Source organism: Cynara cardunculus, unplaced genomic scaffold (genome assembly GCF_001531365.2).
Source record: "Cynara cardunculus var. scolymus isolate 2C unplaced genomic scaffold, CcrdV1 Un_Scaffold_8442, whole genome shotgun sequence".
Taxonomy (NCBI): Eukaryota; Viridiplantae; Streptophyta; class Magnoliopsida; order Asterales; family Asteraceae; genus Cynara; species Cynara cardunculus.
This window is the reverse complement of record NW_020204207.1, coordinates 1-13,493: the sequence shown is the minus strand read 5'-3', so window position 1 is coordinate 13,493 and position 13,493 is coordinate 1. Positions and strand designations below refer to the sequence as shown.

The window sequence follows — 13,493 nt, the reverse complement described above, 5'->3', positions numbered from 1 at the left end:
ATTTTTTATATATGAAACTCCCAATTTATCGGAACTCGTACTTGTGTGAGAACATAAGTAATAGCATGCCCTCTTGATTGGCCCACTATATGAATAAATGAATTAAACAGCAACAGATGCACTTGATGAGCCTTAGGAAAAGACATATAAGACATGAAATGAACACGAGTGGGATCTTAGCTGTTGATATGCATGCATAACTTAATACATGTATAATAATAATTGAGCATCACAAAGAACAGAAAATATTACCTCAACCAGTCTTCCTTCTTTGTTTTAGCAATTTCTTCTTTTATATCTTTGCCACTAACTAAACCAGTTTTCCGCAGCTCTSTCAAGGAACCTGATTCCTTCACAGGTTTTCTTGGTGGAGAAAGGTCAGAAACTGATACCGATTGTCGATGAGGATCATCAAGAATTTGATGCCTAGCCTCTCTCYTTTTTCTTGGGGGTGAAAGATCTCCCACTACAGATGCACGTGGACGATTTTCATTAGAGGATTTATGATGACCCCGTCGAGGAGGAGAAAGATCAGAATTTACCAACTCTTGAGGGCGACCCTTGCGGGGAGGAGAAAGATCAGGCTCCAACTTAAAGGACTSTGTTAGTTTCATCTCAGGTTCTGGTGATGAAGTGTGAGCATGTTTAGTTCTGTGTCGTGGTTTTGTCGTATCTGAATCTTCTCTGCCCAACCTAAAAGGCTTCATGTTAGGTTCTGGGGATGGTGTATCACAACGAGGCCTTCGTTTACGAGGAGGTGAAATGTCAATATCATGGCCATGTTTAGCATCCTGGGTGGTCTTAAGCGGTGATCTTCTCCTAACTTCTGGCGACATAGGTTTCCMACGGCGCCGTGGTGGGGAGATATCATCAGCATTTCGTCTGTCAGACTCCATTGCTTCTGGGGAAGGTGTATCATTCCGRGCCCTTCTTTTCCGAGGTGGAGAACTGTCCGAATTCAGTGTCTTTATAGACAGACCCAGTTCATGTTCTGGAGAAGACGTATCGTCATGAGCACTACGTTTACGTAGTGGAGAGATACCAGAATTTAGCTCATCCAAAGTCAAGTTTTTAGCAGTATCAGGGACTGAAACCCAACCGCTTCCATCCTCAGAAATGGCACCAAAAGGGCGCCGGGTTTTAAGCTGCTCTAATCTCTTCATTCGCTTAACTTCAATATCTTCATCAACTTGCGGCTTCTCTTCATCTGTACATCACAAAGCCATTTATATTTTAACGAAAAACAATAGAATCAAAACTGAACAATCTACCGAACCAGAAATTTTCTTGGCATACCTTGTGACTCGTCATCTTCTTCTTCAACCTCAATTGGCTTTTGCCAAACAGGATCTTCGTCCACAACTAGGAAGCCATTCATATCAGGCCTACTTTTCTTTTTCTTTTTCTGCTTCTTCTGCTTTTTCTTCTCCTCCTCCTCATTATTTCCGTATCTTTTAAGATACTCCTTAAGTGAGTTGGACCCTGACGATGGACCTACCATGGTCCTTGTTCAAAGCCTGCTCCCAAAAAACCATTATTATTTTTAGAGGTGGACTCAAAGTTGTTAAAGGCTCAAGCCGGACTTAGGCGCAAAGGGGTCCCGGGGCCTAGGAATGTGAGGCGCATCTTATAAAAAAATATACGTATATATATACACACACAGAGTTATACACAGCTCAAATATGTAGAAAGTACTCCAGTGCAGCAGCCAGCAGTACTTCGATAGAGGCAGAAGGGAGAAGGGTTTAAAGCATGAGCCATGAGGGAGAAGTTTTAAGGTCTGGGTATTTATAGAGAAAGAGGCTTGAAGTTATAAAGAAGTTTTAGGGTTTGACTTATGTCCTCTGTTTAATAACTCTTTCTTAAAGAAGCCTAGGAGATAAGAAGAAGAGAAAACTTATTTAATATTGGGGTTTGACTTGGTATTAATAACTCTTTATGTGGCGTGGCTAGGCCCATAAGGCGCCTCAACCAAGGTGCAGGGCTTTAGTGAGCCTCGTGAATAYGGCTAGCCTTAAAAAAGCCCAAGACCTTGAGCCTTATGAACCTCAGAGCCTAGGCACGCCTCAGGCATGCTTTTAACAACTATGGGTAGGAATGGCAACAGGCCGGGTTCGGCCGGTTTTTAGGGTCCCCATCCCTAAACCGTTAACCATAACCATCCCTGTAACCATCTCGATCCCCGTCAGGGATCTTATCGGAGATCCGCATCGGGTCCCCACGGTTTCCCCGATCCCCGTTGGGGAACCCATTAAGGATAAAAATAACTGTTAACCGTTGGTTTTATCYGAACCGGGAACCGGCCTGGAAAAAATGCAAGTTTCTCAAACAAAAATTGGGAATAAATCATGACAAAAATAGGATTAAATAGTGGAATTTGACCACATACACATGATTAAACATAATCAAACCAAAAGAAGACCAAAGTKTCTAAAACATGAATACATGATGAACCCAATTACCAACAAAAATGTCTTAAATTGCACTCCAWAATTAAACTAGAGTTTAGATATAATCCAACTAACATCACTAGAAGTTACCAAATATCAAAGGTAATAAATTATACTCTATCCTTCCATAGTGCAAACATCAAGTTCTAAATATTTCAGAGCAACAATAATAYCAAGTTACCAACCCTAAATATGAACATTATGTAGAGATTAGGAATATTTTATAGCAACAACAATATTCACTTGGGGTTAGGGCAGAAACATAATAGGAACAGATCTAAACATTATGCACAGATGGAAGAAACATTGATTAGGAACAAAAAATCAAGAAACATAATACGAACTAACAGAATTGTGTTGTGAGCAAAATCAAGAAACATAGATGGAAGAAACATAACCTATTTACCTGTGACTAAGGAGAGACCGATAGCGACAAAGGAGAGACCACGAGCGGAGCTGAGAGCGACTGAGACCGAGAGTTCACGACCCGAGCGATAGGGAGCGATTGTCGATCGAGGTTTGAGCGATTGTGGTCCGTCATCCGTGTATGGTCGACTCCTTTTTCTTGATTTCACGATCAGAATTGGATTTATGGATCCAACTTCCAAGTATGTAACTGCAATCCGTTTCTATCTAATTGAATAAATTAGTCCATTACTCTATTTGGGTTTGGGCTTGAAATTTTTTAATGTCTAATTAAAAGCCCACTTAATATTGTTCCCGCCCCCGTTCCCATTAAGGTCACCGAAAATCTCCTAGATCCCCGCCCCCTCCCTGTTACGACRTCCCCGAACCCAACCCGAAATGTTTGGTTTTCGGTTTTCACCATCGGTTTTGGGTTCTTTTACCATCCCTACCTATGGATGGACTTGGGACGATACCAAGTTTTTTCACCAATACTGTATACCAACCAATTACAAGTGGTATTAAAGTTTTATTCAGCATACCAACYAACTGTASTTGGTACCAACTTAATTGGTACAAAAAAAATTCAGTTGGTACATGTTGGTACTGGTTTTGTACCAACTTCAAGTTMCATGTGCGAAAACTTGTCATTTTGTTCAAATTTTGAGTAATATTTTGTGTTTGCAGATAAGTTTAAGAGTTCTTAATTGTAAGGAATAAAGCTTCCAACCATTCAAATCTCCGAACAAGAAAGTTGATGATACAAAACTTAAAAAACAATAACTATTTTATAATTAATTAATTTAATTAATAAATAAATAAGTCAGTAATATGGTACTATAATGGTARGTGACTTCCAATACCGTGTACCAATTACCAACTAAGTTAGCATACTTGGTATGGTACTATTGACTGATTGTAACTAGTACCAACTAAAATTGGTATCGATTTAATTGGTTCGGTTGGTACATATGTTGATTGGTTTGTTTTTCGTACAAAAATGTCACCCCTAATTAATTTAAGTACACATAAGAGTTGAATCATATAAATCAAGCATAAGCCTGACGACTAGGGGTATTAAATGATGTGAGTCGAGCTCAACTATTGATATACCCGACTCAAACTCGATGGTCATTTCTCAAACTCGAACTTGACTCAAAAACTTGTGCATAGTTAACATAGCAATTGTAATTTATTAAAGTTATAAATTTCATTCACCCTTCTCTTTTTATAACATCTATTTACCCTTCCTTTACCATCTCTCTTCTAATGTAAGACAACTCCACCAACTGTTTTATAGTTTTTTTCGTCTTTTTTTAATAATGATTTTAATTAAAAATAGGAATCGATTAGTTTTTAAAAAAATGCATAATTTTTTTCAAATTTCTAAAAAAAAGACTTTTTTATAATTTATATTTTAGAAATTATATTATAAAACTGATTATACTTTAAAATTAATTATATATAAAAAGATCGAGTATCTCACGAGCTTTTCGAGTCAAGTATTGGGTAGCTTGACTCGACTCGTTAWATGTCGAGTCRAACACRAGTTTSARGCGAGCCTAGTCRAGTCGAGYTTTGACCGAGTCGATCTCAAATAGCTCGCRAATTTTCTCGTGTCGTTTACTAATGACCCTAAACAAACAAAAAAAATCACTTCACTTGGCAACCCTAAAGTGGTGAACTAGATTCAGAATCTTAGGGGCCGTTTACTAAACGCTTACTTGGTAAGTGTTTACCGAATAAATTTCCTTATCAGATGAACATGACAAGGGCCAAGAATCTTACCGGGTAAGAGTGATGAGAATGATGGAGAGTCTTACACGGTAAGTGAAGATTACGACTTTTACCCAGGTAAGCACTTACCCGGTTAATTGTTGCATTCAGTATGTTTTGATGTACTAAAATCTTACTCATCAAAATAAATTATAGTGTTGACTCCTATAAGTAAACACTTACCGGGTAAGCATTTGGGTAAACAACCCCTTAGTCAGATTTTAACAATAAAAGTGAAGAGTGCATTCACTTTTAGGTACTCTTTCGTCCCAAAATAAATGTCTACAATGAAAAAAGCAAACAATTTTTAAAAATATATAATTATTACACTTTTTAATTAACTAAATGACAATTTTCCTTAATAATAGAAATTAAAGGGAGTGAGGGATTTCTCCATCTCAAAATTAAGGATATAATTAAAAAGTAAACATTACTTTTGAAAGTGAACACTTAATTAGAACGTAGGAGTATTTCGCAATCCCCATCTCCATCCCTATCCCTGCTTTCCAATCCCTATTCCCGTCAAGGTATAAGATTTCATCTCCATCGGGTAATCGGGGATTATATTTATACATTATATATACTCACTGATTTTCTTCCTATATTATTATACTTGGTATATATATATATATATATAATTAATACTCGGGTTAAAGTTCAGGGTCGGGGATGAAGGGTATTCTCATCCCTGACCCCATCCTCGGTTTATAAATTTAGGGATTCCCATCCTCGGTCAAACCAAGGTCGGGTATTGGGTCCACGCTAGGTGCGGGGCTTTTTGCCATCCCTAATTTTAGCACAAGAAACACAAAAGAGTTACTTTTAAGCACTTGAAAAACAGATTTTTATCTAAGGGAATTAATCATGAGCCACAAAGGATGAAATCCAATTTATTGCAACGATGATAAATTAATTCCAAATCGTAACCGAAAAATTAAATGAAAATGCAAATGAAATTAGATGAAGTAGACAAAAGCTTGCAACATAAACAATACTTGATCAGTTACTCCAAACTGAAATAGAGAACAAAAAATTCGGTTCTTAAACCGAAAGCTAGAGAGAAAATTAGAGTGATAACCAAAAGGTTGGTTTTAAGTCTTACAAAACCCACATATTTATACTACCATGAATTTTTGGGCTCTAAGTAACAAAAGTACAAGATGATATAAGCTCTTTCAATCTTACCAAAGCATCAACCATGAATGACCCAAGAGATGAAGCCCGACAGGAAAAAAAGGCTCGGCCCAAGAAACATTAATAATGTCACTCGAACATTGAAATCAACAACTTATTCCTCCAGAAAGCTGTAGTACTAGTCCATATCTACAAAAGTTAAATTTAAAGCACAATTTAGATTCAAATTACAATAAACTTCTAATAATTCATAGCTAGTTATAAACATAAAAAATACCATAAAACAAAGACAAGAGAGACTAAAAAGGGTATTTTTGGCCAACAAAAAAATGTTAAGAAAATAAGAGCTATAGGGTTAATAAATAATTAACACTTATCAGATATATGTTGGTGATAGTTTATATATCATTTACCTACTTAGTTTAAGTTTAAACGAGAGTTGGACTTTGACTTATGGGCCATTTACCCAATTGCTTACCTGGTAAGCGCTTACCAAAGTCAACACTATGATTTATTTTGATGCGCAAGATTTTAGTACATCAAAACATATCGAATACAACAATTTACTAGGTAAGCGCTTACCTGGGTAAGAGTCGTCATTCTCACTTACCGGGTAAGACTCTCCATCTTTCTCATCGCTCTTACCCGGTAAGATTATTAGCCCTTCTCATGTTCATTCGATAAGAAAATTTATCCGGTAAACACTTACCAAGTAAGTGTTTAGTAAGCGACCCCTTAGAATCAATAGTTAATGATTTCCACTTTTCCATGAAAATAGTATAAGTTTGAGTTGGGATGATTTTGTCATTGTCCAATGCTTCTACTAATTAAGTTGGCCTTCATTAAAATAGTCAATCCATTTAGTTAGTACGGCTAATTCACCTTGAAAGAAGGTCATCAACCTTAACAAGTCTCGTTTAGTGTAGATAGTCTAGATTTATGGGTGAAGTCGTGTCTTTAATTTAATTTTTAGTTTTTATTGTTTTCTTTATTTACGATGTTGTACAAATTATTGAAAATCCCATCAAAGTGGTATTCGAGTAGTTAGTTCATGATCTCAGATTTGCACTTAAATCATCGTCTCCCTGTGATCGACACATATACTACATCACCCATATACACATGTTTGCTATCTGTGTGGACTCTAATGGCATTGTTAAGTTTGGGTTAGAGAGACTGAAATAGCTATCAGACTTGAGTTTTCTTAAGCAAATAAAGGATTTATATAGCTTACGTACAAACTGAAATTCAGAGAAAAAGAAGGAAATACCTATTCTAGGGAAGAATCAATGATCGACTCACCCATCCCTATATGCCAGGGATTTTATTCAAACAAACAGAAATAACGATTGAAGGACTTGGTAATATATAACAGAGTCATATATCCATAGGATGAATGAACAAAGATTTGACATGCTCTATGAATTCTTCTCCCGGATGTGTGAAATTCTCTCCATCTCTATATAGATAGTTTGTCGTTCGAGTCATGTTGATCACACGCATTATTAAAGGCCTTGGAACTTCTTTAATGATGAGAGACTCTCGGTTTATGTCTTTCCACGCATCTTCGACTTTCTTATTAAAATAGTCATAGGCATCCTGTTCCGTGACATCATATTGTTTCATGTAAGTTTCAACACAAGATGCAACATGCTTTCTTTCCTGCTCCTCCTGCATTTTAGTAGTAACAAACTAAATATTTCATCCTTTCAAAACTATATAAATAATATATATATATATATATATATATGTGTGTGTGTGTGTGTGTTTATATGTGGGTCGATTATGATAAGAAGGCTAAATATCATGAAAAAAGTAAGAATGAAATGTTAAGGGAAAACCAATATATGGGAATCACTGAGAAAATCAAAAACCTATTTTGAGGATGCATACGTGAACCAATATTACAGATTATTTATAAGGGTTCATATAAGCAATTTCTTTCTTACCGAGGAAAGTTCAATTGAAATCTATTTTTCCGTTGTGAACAGGGGGCAAAAGAGGGTGCAACACATGTTCCTGATGTCCATATTCATCATGAATAATGAATGTTTAAATTATTTATGATGAATGATATACCATTCAAGATGAATTATACACCATTCATGAATCATGATGACACACCATTCATGATGAATAATATATTATTCATCATGAATAACACATGAATGTATGGGAGACATGGATCGCTCTTCTTTGTCTCCTCGTTCACAACAAAACTTAGGTTTTCAATTGATCCTGACCATATATATAAATGAAGGGTCAAACGAGAACAATGTCAAAATAAGATAACAACCAACTCACATGTGATTTTACACTAAAATCACTTGCGATTACGAACCAAAATCAACGTGACCCACGACCTAGGTCGCGACCAAAGTAGCACCTTAAATCACATTTGATTTCAGTGTAAAATAACATGTGATTGGTCATTGTCTTATTTTGATATTATTCTCCCATCTCTCTCTCTCTCTATCTCCACACACACACACATACACACACACACATATATATATATATATATATATTAGTTTGATCTTTTAGTGAATTTGATGTACCTTGTGGGAGACAATATCATCTAGGAGTCTACCAATTACGTTCGACTGACGGAAAATAAGAGGTTTGGTGAGAATCCATTTAAATGAGTCATCTGTGACTAGATCACCCATGCCAACAAAACTTGATGATACAATCATATTAATTCCACTGCTTACTAACGCAACCGACAAGTACTCATCCGTTGTTGGTATGTACCCGTCATTAACCCATTTCTCTTCTGCCATATAACTTTTAACCATTTTTATCACCTGCATATTCACATGCATTCATCTAAAGTGTTTGAATATGAAAAACTTAATATTACAAATGAAATATATAGTGATACTTACAAATTCTTTGGAATAACTTAGATGATATGCTTTTCCCTCCTTTGCCAACTTTTCTTCCATTTCTTTATACGTATCCATTAGCACCTGGTATATCAATTTCATGTACTCCGGAAGCATATCTAAGCATGTAATCGACCACCTATATATATATATATATATATATAAAATTAACTTTAGAGTTAGCTAATATCAATTAGTTTGAATTCATGATGGTGTCTGCCATGTATAATAGACATATAGTATATGTATGTGGCCGACTACCTTTCAATTGCTTCGGTAAAGAGCTTAAGTTCTTCATAAATTCCATAAGCATCATAAGTGTCATCAATAATCGTTATAATTGCGAGCATTTTTGTTAAGAATACCCGAGAAGAAGAATACTGGGGCTCAAAGTATAGACCTAGTGCCCAAAAGTAGCATTCAACAATTCTGTCTCTCGTATAAGGTATATTGTTTGAGACATCAATATCTTTCCACCACCTACGGTAAATTAATTCACATGCAATAGTTAGTTTAAGAAAAAAAGACAATATCTTCGGAATTTAATAGAGAAAAAAGAAAGAAGTATAAATTATATGACATATATAGTTATATACATAGGTAGAGGTATATGTTCAAACGAGAATGGTATCATTTTACAAGAACAAGAGAACACTTGAAACACGCAACTACCAAATGTGATACGATATGAGGAAGAAATAGTGTGAAAATATTGTGCGAGCGCCCGTGTACATCATGTGTGTCCAATAAATTTATCACATGTGATGGTTGCTTGTTTAAGGTGTTCTTGCTATTTTTTGACCGTTGTACCAGCGTTATATCACCACTATAACCGTTATTTCAAATATCGGTCTTGACCACAATTTTGTATTTTCACCGCTATTACAGCATAAGTTAACATCGTCATATACGTTAGATATGTTAACAAGGAAATGTTAACAAAAGCTAACATACCTTAATAGAAAATGTTAACGTATGTGAGGATGTTGACTTACTTGAACATCCGCTAACATAGTGGTTACTATTTATATTTCTATCGGAACCAACCATATATATATATATATACACATTGTATAATATATATTTAGGTTTACGTGAGAACTACAAAAAATTTAGAACAATGAGAAATAGTACACTCATTGATGCATATATACAATAAAAATATGTACACTGTCAATTAGTATATTTATCAATACATATCCATTATATGTGCAAATATATGTGCATTGATGCATATACTTAACGAAATTCATTAGCGTATATGTATTAATGAATATATAGGTTCTCATGGTTTTAATTTTTTTTTATGCTTTTCAGTCTCTCTCTCTCACACTATATATATATATATATATAGAGAGAGAGAGAGAGAGAGATTTGAGATCACGTGAGACCACTTTTTTACATTTGAAACTTCACAACAAAACACTATGAAGATAACCTTCACATTGTTTTTGCTGTGAAAGTTTGGCTATTTTTTTTACCTTCACAACATTTTGCTGTGAAGTTTCAAGTGTAAAAAAGTGGTATCACGGGTCTCACGAAAACATGTTGGTCTTACATGAACCTAACCCTATATGAATGCCACTAAAAATCTAGGGGAAGTTGTAGGTATTTACTTGGAAACTTGACTAAGCTCTTTCTTGTGAAGTGATTGAAGCAAGTTGAACCCTAACTTGGCAAGTCGAAGTAACGATTCATTGTGAGAAGCTTGTTTTTGGTAGAAAGGAATGTAATGCAAAGCCTCTAGTCTTGGAAAACTTTTCCATAAAGGTAACTTTAGTGTCGCTTGTATTAGAGACGAAAGGGTAGAGTTGCTTCGAAGAGGATCCTTTGATATTTCGTCTAGATGAGAAGTTGTAAAAACATAAGCCTCATCTAGTATAACTTCACCTTGCACCCTCATATACGTTGCCTCAAACAACTCAAGCATGCCTTGAACATCATTTGTTAAGGATTCCTTAAAACATCCATTTTCATCCTTATAGTTACTGAAAATATCTGTATCATATAACAAACTGTTAATTAACTTCTTAAATTAATTTCTAGGATTAATATATTGAATTTATTGATATAACTTACCAGATGAAACATAGAAGCCTTGTTGTCGCAGAAGTCGAAACCAAAGGGAGTGCCTACCAGCATTCCAGTTATCACCATATGTATCATATATATGTTGCAAGGATTTCTCAATCTCGTCTTCAAAATAGTAGGCTATGCCTAGACGTTGGATTGCATCAATCAGTTTCAATAAATTTGTGTGTTCCATTGGAACATTTAGTGATGCTACTAAATCTTTCCTCACTTCTTCCTTCAAATCTTTGACTATTTCTTCCATCTCAATTCGTTGATTTGCTTCCCTGTATTCACTCATGAATCATCATTAAGTATAGTTGTTGTCAACATACAGACATAAAAACAATCGTTACTAGGCCCACCCTAGTCATGGGCGGCCTAGAGCATCAAAGCCTAAGAAGCATCAACACACGTTGTGCACTATTTTCTAGCAACCTTCGTTGCAATTGGTCTATCGTAACGACATTGAACCTATATAGATGACTTTGTCTTCGCTGTATATCTATTTTGTTGTAGTGTGCCAAGATTCAAAACTCAAAAGAAGAAGCATGATTGAACCCGCCCTTATGAGTCAGCTACTTATACCTTTGATTTTATGCAAGTGTCTAATGTTAGATTTAGCTTGGTATTATATTATTGTGCTATATAATCATAAGATACATATTATAAAAAACACGTTATCATTTAAGAACAGTAACAAAAATCGGAATGGTGATGAGTCACCTAACTTGACTATGTTCCAAACCTGTTAACACATAGTATGGACTGTCTTTTTATATAATGGGGCATTATTTTGATTTTTCGCCGTGGTCATGAAAAATCCAAGGACCGACCCTGATTGTTAATACGAAAGGGCCATCGGCCCAACAGTAGCCAGTAGCTCCACCTTCCTATAGATCCGAGGTTCAAATCTCACAAAAAATAAGAAATATATGTAAGTTTAATTTTCCATATACATATATATACTAGAAGGATACTCGCACAATGCAACGAGATGCATTTCGATTTTAATGTTTTGTTATTTTTTTGTCTTGATCGATGTTATAATATGGTTTTATGTAATTTTGAGAAAACGATAATGTTTATATTTTTCAATAAAAATATAAAGATAATAACTAAATATTATGTTAGAACTCAATGATTGTCTAAATATATTTTAGATTTTTTAATTATACTTAAAATGATATGTTTATCTTCCATTTCATTATGTTTATCTGCAGTTAGTTACACGAATTCAAACATGAAGCTTTAATAAGTTGTATTTACACATAATTTACTTGTAATCTTGAATTTTAAGTAATATTAATAAACAGTACTTTATGCATAAAAAATGGTTTTTAAGAATTTTTGTCAAATGCTTTATAATATAGTATAGATATATAATATATATGGATGGAGGACCATACGAGATTTCACTTAATTTGCGAGAAATGTGAGAAGGACTAGATCATATGTGATATTGCACATACAAAAGGGCGAGGGCGACTTGGTTAACGGGACCAAGATCGTGAGAAAAGTCTTCCGTGATATGGCCGATCAATCACTATGTGTTGTATCATATCTAATTATTGTGTTCTCAACCCATTAATTAGATATATTATGGTTTATATTAATTAATGTCTTCTCATTTGAACCGCTCCTTATATGTATATATGTATGTATGTATGTAGAGTTGGGTTCATACGAGAATGATACATATTTAAGAAAATAAGAGAACGACCAAATCACATATGATTTACACTAACATCACGTACAAAATCACATGTAATTCACGTGACCTTGCCATGCGGACACATGGTCACCCAGACACTTTTTTTGCCGTTAATGTGATTTTAAACTTATTTGGGCTATTCTCGTATTTTGTTAAATACGTATCATTCTCATATGTATTATGATTTATATTAACTCTACTTACCTCATTGTAGATGAGAAATTGATCTCCCCATACGCTGGGACGAAAGTTGGCAACGGGACGAACAACATCCTCTTGTGTAATAGACATATCGAGATCTATGAGAGATGTAGATCTTTGTAATCTAGTAGTTGAGAGTTGATATTAGCATAGAGGAAAACGGATGCTATTTATAGAGTGGATAATATCATTAAATCATAAATATCAGTATATTTGGATTTTAATTTTTTTTCACTAAATTCTTTTGTACCCGACTCGTTCCATCCGTGTGGTCCAAACATGAAATTATATTGTTTTCGAAAAAATTCATTCAATTAAGTACAAAAAATCTTAAATCAATTGTTTTTTTTTTAAGGTTCTAAATGATGTAAGACGTGACTTAACAGTGAGTTCAAGCTTTAAGCCTTACGAGCAAGGTCATATCGTTTTTCAAGCCATGCCCTAAGGTGGCATATGTTTATATATAAATGCGTATATCTATATAGAGGAGGTTTATTTTGCAAACCACGTTATTTGTACAAACCGTACATATCTTATTTAACCAATCATAATTTTTCATTTTGTTCATTCTTTTTATAGTTATGAGAGGTTGATTAATTATTTTTATTGTGGATGGTGTTAATCATGGATATTATCATCTTTATTATATTAGTTTTAGAGAAATAATGAAACAGTTTCAATAAAATTTCATAAATATTTTTTGAAACAATTTCATAATCATATATGAAACAACTTTATAAAAAAATATTATATGAAACAATTTAATGAAATTTTTTTATAAGATTAAACAATGAAATTGACGGATGAGGGTGGTTTGCACGGTTTATACAAATATGAGTGGTTTGCATTTGATTG

General features: G+C 34.5%; 2 protein-coding genes across 3 annotated transcripts; both read right to left on the bottom strand.

The window, feature by feature from the left end:
- Positions 1-6: 6 nt before the first annotated feature.
- On the bottom strand, positions 7-3,026 carry LOC112505102 (BUD13 homolog). 2 transcript variants are annotated; one of them, XM_025109055.1, is made up of 4 exons: positions 2,857-3,026; positions 1,297-1,517; positions 543-1,207; positions 257-466 (listed from the first exon to the last, which is right to left on the bottom strand). In XM_025109055.1, exons 2-4 carry the CDS (start codon positions 1,499-1,501, stop codon positions 353-355), a joined length of 984 nt encoding a protein of 327 aa, XP_024964823.1. In that variant the 5' UTR covers positions 1,502-1,517; positions 2,857-3,026; the 3' UTR covers positions 257-352. The 2 variants fall into 2 exon arrangements, with proteins under 2 accessions (XP_024964822.1, XP_024964823.1); XM_025109054.1 differs by having other exon boundaries at positions 7-1,207.
- Positions 3,027-7,142: 4,116 nt separating this feature from the next.
- LOC112505103 (beta-caryophyllene synthase-like) lies at positions 7,143-12,728 on the bottom strand. The gene is made up of 7 exons (XM_025109056.1): positions 12,642-12,728; positions 10,733-10,988; positions 10,270-10,651; positions 8,915-9,133; positions 8,654-8,792; positions 8,324-8,572; positions 7,143-7,436 (listed from the first exon to the last, which is right to left on the bottom strand). The coding sequence occupies exons 1-7, from the start codon at positions 12,726-12,728 to the stop codon at positions 7,143-7,145; spliced, it is 1,626 nt and encodes a 541-aa protein (XP_024964824.1).
- Between the last annotated feature and the right edge of the window lie 765 nt (positions 12,729-13,493).